This window comes from Poecilia formosa, unplaced genomic scaffold (genome assembly GCF_000485575.1).
Source record: "Poecilia formosa unplaced genomic scaffold, Poecilia_formosa-5.1.2 Scaffold232, whole genome shotgun sequence".
In the NCBI taxonomy this organism is placed as follows: domain Eukaryota; kingdom Metazoa; phylum Chordata; class Actinopteri; order Cyprinodontiformes; family Poeciliidae; genus Poecilia; species Poecilia formosa.
In genome coordinates, this window is record NW_006800171.1 from 119,645 (window position 1) to 129,926 (window position 10,282).

At 40.9% G+C, this 10,282-nt stretch overlaps 1 protein-coding gene across 1 annotated transcript in view; it reads right to left on the minus strand.

The window, feature by feature from the left end:
• Positions 1–2,228: 2,228 nt before the first annotated feature.
• Positions 2,229–10,282, minus strand: part of LOC103149606 (protein Wnt-2b-A) — a 17,773-nt gene continuing 9,719 nt past the window's right edge. Inside the window, exons 4-6 of the mRNA XM_007568844.2 lie at positions 7,122–7,399; positions 5,630–5,894; positions 2,229–3,635 (exon numbers count right to left, since the gene is read on the minus strand). Of these exons, the coding sequence (XP_007568906.1) occupies positions 3,406–3,635; positions 5,630–5,894; positions 7,122–7,399 (773 nt within the window). The 3' untranslated portion in view covers positions 2,229–3,405. The remainder of the gene's footprint in view (positions 3,636–5,629; positions 5,895–7,121; positions 7,400–10,282) is intronic.

Sequence of the window (10,282 nt, forward strand, 5' to 3'; positions counted from 1 at the left end):
ACCTTGTAGGCTACCGATGTTGGTGTCTATTTTCAGCTACGTACATTCATTTTGCCCCCAAAAAAGTCGATGCCCCCCGTCACACGCATCGTTTTAACCAGACAGCCATTTGTAATCCATAGGGGGGTGGGGGGGCGCAGAAAATGTTTGGAAACCACTGTCGTAAATCATGTCAGGCTTCTCTTCCTGTACCGTGAAGGAGAATTTTAATAACCAGCTTTTTACTTAGGATAACATTTCTTCTGGCTCTTTACTTCAGGTCTCCTGTTCCAAGGAGAGATGACTTTATCACCAGAACTCAGTGAGGTGTTACAAAAACCTTTGTAAAAAAAAAAAAAAGAAGAAGAAGAAGAAGTTGGTGACTGAATTGTGTGAGTCTCAAAAACATTTCAAGGAATCCTTTGGCGTTTTCTTTCAGTGCTTGTGTGTGATATATTTTCTAGACTGGGGGTCTTTGGACTCAAACGAGAAAAAGAATCAACTGGAGTCTGGGAAGCAGAGGGGGCTGAGGCTGAGAAGATTGCTGGAAAGTATTCTCTGTGATAAGCCGCCCAAGAAGCCTTTGATTAAATGTGGTCCCAGTAGGAGCCCACACTAGGCCCTCTGTGGCACGACCATGTCCCATCTCCAGCTATCAACAGCCCTGGGTAATTACAGCCATCTAGTCATTAGCCTGGGACCCACCTGGAATTCCACACAGGGAGGTGGATGGGGGTGGAGGGTGGGAGAGCAGGGGCTGGGGTTTTTAGGCTGGGTCTTTAATAAAACACTTCCCTCTCCTTGACTGACACAACACTCCTCACCCTGATCCACAGATAACCAACCTTTTGCTGCTGAAATACAGTTCTGCATACAAGTCTTGGGTCATCTCTCTATTATATATATATATATTTTTAGGTTTGATCAATAATTATGCTTCATTTAGGGGGTCTTTCAAGTTTTTTCTTAACTTTTTCACTCTTCTCAGTCATTGAAAGTTCAACTTCTTAACCTTTTGGGGGACTTTTTTTTTGTTTTGTTTCTTTTAAAGCCGTTCAATGGTGACTTAAGTTTCAGTCATGCATCACATAGCTTCTACATTCAAGGGGTGGATTGGTGGATCAGTGCTAACATATACACAACTAAGAAGCTATTTTAAATTGAATCTTTGGTTAGATTCAATTTAAAATAATAATTTAAAACCAACAACTTCTTGCTAAAACTCAATTTGTTGCCATATCTATTGTTAATTTTTTGAAAAATACAAAAAAAAAATGGCTGCTAAACAGTTTTTTACCTTCTTTATACGTGTGAACACCTTAAAATCTGTAGCTAAACATAAACAAAATGAGCACATTTTGTGAAGCATTAAGTTCTGTCAGGTTTATGAATTATGTGCATCATTCATGATGAATTCCTGTTTCATATAGTGCATGTATATTGGGATCAAGGGTGTCAAACTCATTGTGCAATGCCGTCAGGATGAAGGAAGTTATGTTCGGAGCTACTTTAGGCACTTAGAACGCCAAGAATAGTAGATCCTAATAGGTGCAGACAAATCATTTGCATGATGAGACTTATTAAGGTCATTATGTTGATATTGGAGTACAGCTTGCTTACATATACAGTGACAGATATGAACTGTATGTATAACATCCCTGCAAAGCTCATGAATGTTTCAAACAGTTCCAATAAGGAGATTTTCAAAGCTAAGCATCGAATGATGTATGGCACATTTTCTATGGAAGCAAAATTATTTACAAATAACTGCTTATCCCCGTAGTAAAGAAACAGATACGCAGCTTTGTGACGGAGAATAAGAAATAAAATGTTTACCATACACTGTTCAGTACCCAGTTAAATAGTTCTTTACGGACTGCTAGCTGAAAATCTGGAACACAATATATTAATAAACTAATGGTGGATGAGTTTCTTTGACCCTTAGCTCATTACGAGGCCGAAAACTCAGTCAGGCTGGGAAAAACTATGATCAGTACCAATGTAAACAGAAAGCCCGGCACCTTGGAGTCAGATTTGGAAAACAATAAGACTTTGTTTAAAGTTTAAAATAGTCGCATAATACTGCAGTTTGTAATATTAGTACTTCTTTCACATTTTATGTGACAGCAATGAAACTTTACAAATATATAGTTGCTCTTTGTTTTGGTCTCATCAGGACTGACTTGCCATCATTTGCCCATTATTTGATATATGTGACTGGACAAAAACAAAACCAAGCAGCAACAAACTAATTCACCATATATTTTATATGAACATCTGTTTAGATAGAGCGTAATACAAAATGTTATACAAGCAAGCTCAAGAGCAGAAAGGTGAAATCTGTGGGTGTCGTGGTTGATGTGTGACCCATAAACGCCTCGGTTTCTTTGTCTTCTTCTCAGCAGCAGGTTTTTCTAATCACACATACACACGCACACACGCGCGCACACACACACACACACACACACACACACACAAAAAAAAAAGACTAAAACTCACTGTATAATCACAGTAATGCAAGTGCTCTTCTCTCTCCTTGCATCAGCCAATGTAGTGCAGTCTCATCAACAGATGAGGAATGAAACAACACTTTACAATTTAAATAATCCACTATAAACAGTTTTTGTTTTTCATTTTCCTCCTTTTTGTCTGTCCTTTCTACACAGTGTCACTCTATGCTCCAGTGATGCATTTGTCCATTATTTTAAAATTCCTCTGGTTGTCCATCTCCTTTTCCTCTAGCAGTCCTCTTCCTGGACGCTTGTCCGGCAACGTGTTGCCATGTTTAGACATCTTGAATTGCACTTTCCAAGGTACTGTCCACAGTCCAACCAAGTATGCTTTTTGTTTTGTTTTTATCCCAAAAGATAATCCTCGTTACCGCCCCCCCCTCCCCCGTATCCCAAAACAAAACAAAAAACAAAGAAACATAAACAAAGCAAAGTTATGTGAATATATGATATGATGCCATTAACAATACTGGATATGTTTCGAGTCTCAAGTAACATCTGTCTTTGAAGAATCATGAAAGCAGCAGACCATTTGAAAAGTAGCAGTACCACACACCAGAAGCAGGTCGTCTGGGCCGAATCTGTGTTTGAAGCCAAGTTGTTATCACTGACATCTGATCCCAGCAGGTTTAATCACACAGACATTCACAAACAGGAGCTAATATGTGTTGACTCATTACGATGGATAATGGAGTCTTAGTGCTTTCACAAACAAGTAAAAAACAACAAATAATAATAATAAAAAAAAAAACAGAAAGAAAAAAAAAAGCCATGCAATGAGGAGACAAGGTCGGGGCGGAGATGCATAGCACTTTTGGACAGACATTTCCAGAATGCCACTTTTTTTCTACATGATGTCCTGCGAAGGGGTGTCGGGTGGGGCTGCGTTTGACGGGAACAGAGGAGCAGCGCGGCCTCAGGTCTTGTCCAACCACTCTGCTCGCTTAGGGGCCTTGCACGTGTGTATGTCCACGGCCTCCTCGCAGTCCTTGCACTCCACCGCGCAGCACCATTTGAACTTGCACTCGCACTTTGTGATTTGCATGACTCGGGTGGTGTCGTAGCCTCTCCCGCAGCACATGACCTCACAGCCGTCGGTGCCACGCGATGTCTTGTTGCAGACCCGTCCGGCAGTGCCCAGAGAACCTGCGCAGAGAGTTTGAGAGTTTACTTATCTGTCTTCCTAAAGAAATGAAGACACACAGTGCCTTGGGAAAATATCAAAAAATTTCACATTTTGTCACAAACTTCAATGAATTTTATCAGGAACTTGTGTGCATGGTCGAACCAAAGCAGTGCATAATTGTGAAGCATTCCTTCTACAGATGAAAAGAAAAACTGAAAAGTGTGGCGTAATTATGTATGTAGCTTCCCGATTCGATACGTTGTAGAACCACCTTTTCTTGGAGTAACAGCTGCAAATCTTTATGTCCCTACAAGTTCAAGTTATGTCTGCATTTGACTATATTTAGATGCAAAGCAGTAAAAGTTTTGCCAGGCACTGTCTTCTTTTTGAATGTTCATCAGGACACACCAAAGTTTTACTGCTCTTTCTCACACTGCAATTCCCAGATCTGCTACTTGCTTATCTTTTTGATCCTTAGCCGCTAAATTTTCCCTTCTCCTTTTTCTTAGTTCTGTTGACCCAGATCTTATCAGTCTTTGCTGCGAAGGTGATGACCTTCGTATTGCAGAAATCCTGGGAGAATTCATTAGTCTGACTTGAGAGAATTTAAGAATCACCCTTTTAAGAATCACATGAATAAGAACGTAAAGTATTACCTATTTGCAATATCTAATACAGACCAAGGAGTTTACTGACGCTTCCATAACAAAGAGTAAAGGCTCTCAATCGGATTTAGACAGCTTATCTTAGTCTAGAAAAAGATATAAACCGCAAAAAAAAAAAAAAAAAAAATGTCGCTAACTGAGAGCAGCTAAAAGCAGTAGAACAGCGCAGCTGAAACTTTTACATTTCTGGTAAAGCGAGTGAATCTGACGGCGTTTTAGGTGCTTTGAGTTTCAGTATGTGCTGTTATGATGCCAAATCAATTTAAAACGCTCGTCAGCGGCGATGAATGCCTCGTAGCGCTTAGCAGCCAGGCTACCACTCAGCGCAGCGGCACATTGTCCATGTCTTATGTGGATGTCATCCCCACAGAGATTAGCTCTCATGTTTGGTGTGAGAAGCTCCCTGTTTGAACTGCTACCTATCACAACAAGCGGCCTGTACAACAACAGACCCACACACACAACTATGCGGTGTTGGTAGAGCGGCCTGTAGTTACACTGCCTTTCCCAAGCCACTGCTCCCTTTGAAGCACCTCTCTGTGTGTGTGTGAGGGTTAAATGGACAGTGGAGCGTGACAGACAGACAGGCTCTCACACTCGGAGGCCCACTCTGCCCTCAAGCTACGCTTAGCTCAGACAGACAGAGAGGGAGAAAGACTGTGACAGACACAGAGAAGTGACTTTTTTTTTCTTTCTTTCTTTTTTTTTTTTTAATTAGCTGCTTGTGTCCCTAGGCTGTAGATTCCACTGAGAAGGTGAGAATGACAGGGGGAGGGTGGATGAAGGGACAGAGAGGCAGGGAGACAAGATGAGAGAGCATGGAAAAGCTGGAAAAAGCTTCAACGTAACGTCGTCAAATGCTGTCCAACCGTTCTTCATCCATCACCCGGTCAGTTTGAAACAGTCGTGTATGATCAGGTTCATTGTTTAAAGAGGAATCAAGACGTCTCCTCACCACAAGGTTGTGTGTGTGCGTGTGTGTGTGTGTGTGTGCGCATGTGTGTGTGAGAGAGAGAATTGACAGACTGACAGAGGTCAGGTGGTCACAGAACAACCATGTCCTCAGGGTACAAGGATATTAGCTTCCACCAACATCACAGGGGAGGCCTGCTGTGTTATCTGACTACTATTACACACACACACACACACACACACACACACACACACACGCACACACGCATACACCCGCACACTGACATTCATGACCACAAAACACACTAGTCATGCATGAGCATACACAAAACACATAAATAGCACCTCTAAAACATAAGAGAGCCTGGGCAATCCATCAACATCCACGAGAAACAGCCCCTCCGTCTTCCACCCCCTCCTCGCCTCCGCAGTCCTACCTGCTGCTTTGTCTTGGAGGCAATAATCCGGAGAGTTCTCAAAGTACACCAGATCATTCTTGGTGGCCTTCCTGAAGGCTTTGTTGGCCACAGTGAAGCCTGTCCCGTCCTGATTCATGATCACCTCCACCGCCCCGTTGTACTTCCTCCGCAGGTAGTCGCCCGTCTTCCTGAAGTCCGACAGGGCCATCCAGCAGGTCCGCAGCGTGCAGGAGCCGCTCACGCCGTGACATTTACACTCCATGTTCATGAAGCGCTTCACCGCCTGCGCGAAGAAGTTTGGCGTTTCATTAGTGTTTGTTTCGATCGGTATCGCATTTGATTTAATGTCTTGCAAAATGTTTAAGGCCGTCTATAATTATTTTCCTCTTCATTGCTGACTTTCATCTGTCTTCTATGTTGTAAAAAAAAAAAAAAAATTAATAATATGCTCCGATTTTGAGTAGAGCTTTAAGATTGCGTGTAACCCCAGCTACAGCACGCAGAGTTAAATTTCACTGCAGATGCTTGTCCTCGAAATAAAAGCTTGATCCTAGGCGTATAAATAAGGCAGCAAGCTAGAAAATTAAGAAGCATTTGAGCAAGGATTTTTAATAACCAAATGAATCAAATTAATGGGTCGTTATCAGGCCTCTGCAGAGCTAAAATCTGCTGATGAGCCATTTGATTCAGTTCTGTTGGAGAGAGGAGAGGAGAGAGTTGCAAGGTGCGTTTTGGTAGAGCTCAAAGGCTGGACTAGATTTAGACTCACCTGTGCGTGTGAAGCCATAAACAGGTAAAAATAAGCACTAGCCTTCAGCTGCTTATATTTATTAGAAATCTGAGTTCAACAGCACTGGTGTTTTGTAACATTGCCGGTGTAATTCATATGTATATTAATCAAGATGAACAGATCTTCTACGTTCAATGACAGTAAAGTCTGATGATTTAAAACCAAAGACTGAGATGCCGTTTCAGGAACGCATCCCTGACTGATCGAAGTTCAAGAACAAGATGGACATGCACATTGAAATATATATATATATATATATATATAAAGCATCTCATATGTACCAAACAAAAAACATATCAATGCTGAAGCTAAAGAAGCTTAATGTTTTGTTTATTTCATATATATATATATATATAAAGCATCTCATATGTACCAAACAAAAAACATATCAATGCTGAAGCTAAAGAAGCTTAATGTTTTGTTTATTTCTGATTTAATTTGTGTACAGCGTTGCAAAAGAAAAAAGAAAATAAAACAATGTTTAAACGTTTAAGAAATCCAGTCTCTTGCCCATATTTATCTGAAAATTTTCAATAAATACAAAATATTTTTATTTTAATTAAAGCTTCTGGTGTACATTTGTGCGTAAAAAAATATGGTACATGAGACAAAAGTGTCCAAAGTAAATAGCAGTTATCAACATTTTACTTATTTAGTATTGAGTCGTTTTATTTAAACCATCAAAATCAAATGACTTTCACATGGAAATCATCCACTCACTGTTCGGCCGCAGCGGTTGTTGTGGAGGTTCATGAGTGCCCGGCCGTCCCGGATGGGTCGCTCTTTGGCATCGATGAAGGTTTTGGCAAATTTGATCCCGTAGTTGACGTTATCGCTGCATCCGCCCCAGTCAAAATCTCCTTTCCCGTCGTTAGCTCGCCCCCGCCGGAGGGGGTCGCAGTTACACAGCTTCAGCTCCCCCTGGCTGCAGGCACGGGTCAGCGCATACACGACTCCCGCCGAGGAGATGGCGTAGACAAAAGCTGCTTCACGACTGCCTGAGAGGGAAGGATACAAATGTAGAAGTTTCTGAGTACAGCTGAGTACAGGTGGCGCGGTCACTCACTCGCAGCATGCAATAAATCCTTAATGAACCAAAAAAAACCAAAAAAACAACAGCGGAGCGGCACATGCTACACTTCCAGAGATGCACACGGTGCCTTGACAAGACCTGGTTGTGAGCCATGAGGACATGAAGGTGCAGCTGACAGAGTAAATCAGCCCCGATGTGGAGTGAAGAGCAGCTCTGTTTAAATATTATCATGGAAATAATCCTCGCTGTGGGGCTCTCCCCTGCTCACATAAATTGTTTAAATACAGACACAGTGATACCCCATTTATCAGCACCAGGGTGATGTCATGAGAACATTATCTACCATTGCACCGCTCATCTGTTCTTTGCCGGCTCCCCAGGACATGACTCATGCATCGTGCGGCCAAATACAAAAGGACATTTTTATGATGTGATCGGTCACGGTTGCTTTTTGCACTGTCTCTGTGAGCAAAGTGGCCTAAAACATAGCAAAAAGGATTCAAAGTTAACCGTTACTCTCTTAAACTGAAACACAATAAGAACGCGTTTAAAGCTGGTTTCTACAATGACAGAAAAACTCCAGTCCCTAGATAAGGCCGCGAGTTTTTCTCTGTTGACTACAGCAGGTTACAACGTTTAAGAAAAGTTTGTTCATTCAGTTTATCGCGTACACACGAGCAAATTTTGAAATTTTGTGGCCCAGTGCCAGTAATTTGGAACATGACAAAAATATTATCTGAATTTTCAGCTGTTTGTTTTAAAATCACGTCGAATTTTCATGCAAACACGTCCTGACACGCTGCGATCACAGAGCGTTTCCTCTTGTCCCGCTTGGAAGCTATTCGTGTGCAGTGAAGAGAAATCAACACCTAATATTTACACAGGACTTTATGAATGATGAATTCTTTTTTTTATTTTTTATTTTTTTAATTCAGGCAACCCATTTCCTTAGCACTGCTCTCAGGGGTTCATGTAATTTTATCATATACAGACGTGTAATAAATAGATTTGCATGTCACTTCCAAAACACATTCAGCTCCCGAGGGTTTAAACCTTCATTTTAAACGTTGTTGACTTGCAATGTGTCTCAGCTGAATTTTTGTCCTATCTGTCATCTTCTTATCTAAAATCTCCAGTTCAAACAAGATAAGGTTTTGATTTTTGGGGGCCTCATGAGCCTATATTCTACCCTATACAGCTGTTTACACTGGCTGCATACCAAAATTATATTTTGCATCTTTGAACATCTGACCAAGTGTGCAATTTGTCGATCTGTGTGTGTGTGTGTGTGTGTCCTTCACTTCACTTGGTGTTTTTTTTTTGTCTTTTAAACTTATGTTCTGTATTTTTAAAAGCCTAAAAAATGTAAGTATTTGTTAACTTTTTTAAGAAAAACAAAAGGAAAGAGCACACAAGCACTAAGCCAACATCGTAGTGTAGTCTGCAGCGAGCAAACCGCTCGTACTGTATATTCGCCAAAGTGTCCCGTTTACTCTCCGAGGTGAGGAGTTGGGGGCAGAGGATGCAGACGGGATGCATGTGGGAGAGCAGTGACGAGGGCATCGCTGGTCATCTTTCAAAACTGCGCTCTTTGCCTGACAGTGAGAATATCTCTCTAAATATTTACATCTACATTACTGTTTATTCCTCTCACCCCTCCGTTCCCCCTGCCGCACACACGCAGCCTTACAGGCAGGGTGAGTGTCTTCATATCTTTCACTTTCCGCCGTTCTCCGACGGCCCCCACACATGCTTGAGATGGTTGGCCCGGGCCCAATAACAATCTGTAGGAAGTCACTGACGTCAAAATCTAGATATAAGGACACTGACACATTCTTTTTTTTTTTTTTTTCTTACGACTGAATCTAACATCTTAAAGAGCTGCAAAGGAGCTTGCTGGAAAACAAATCGTTGTGAGGAATACTATTTGCAACCCGTATTCTGTGGTAACTCCAAATGATGCTGACTCTGTTCAGAATCTTCTGCATGCATGGTTCTGATATAACAAAGAATAATAGATTATCTATTCAGAGCCTTCACGCCTTTGACAATTCCATGCCTTACTACTTTCATTTTGTGTTTGTAAATAAATTGTTTTGTAGCCACATAGAGGATTTTTTTTTATGAGTAACTGTATCACAGAATTATGAAGATAAATATTTATGAACATACAGGAATTTAAAACATATTTCAATTTAACTGTTCTTTTTTTTTTTTGCTAAAGGTTTTATGTTAACCATTTTTCATTGACCGTGGCTTTGATCCTATTTGGGTCAACTTACTTGCTTAAAACATTGCAAACTGTGACCCGTACAGAAATAAAATAACTGACTGACCTCCTGTTGGTTGATAATATGCATTGGAGTCGCATGACCAAATTTTTCTACCCTGAGGAATAATAGAGCTACAAAAACTGACTGTAAGTCATTGGTTGTTAGCAGAATGACAAAAACTACAGAAAAACAAAACGATGTGAAGGGAAGAGAAAACGAATCAACCTATTAATCCTTCATCCTTATTTATTTATCTTTTTTTTACATTCGTCATTTTAGTTATATTCAAGTTTTATCTTAACCAACTAGAATCTGCCTGGTCCTGCTATTGTGAGACTATATATGTGTGATGAGCACTTAAAACGACAATTCTTCTGCACATGTACAAATGGATGATTTTAAAAAACACATCAAATTCTTAATAAGTTGTGGTGTATCATTTGGAAACAATACGGTTGCAGAAATCAACTCTTTGTTGCTGAATCTTCAGACCCTCCTGCTCAGCTCTGCCATCCATCCATCCATCCATCCATCCATCCATCCATCCATCCATCCATCCATCCATCCATCCATCC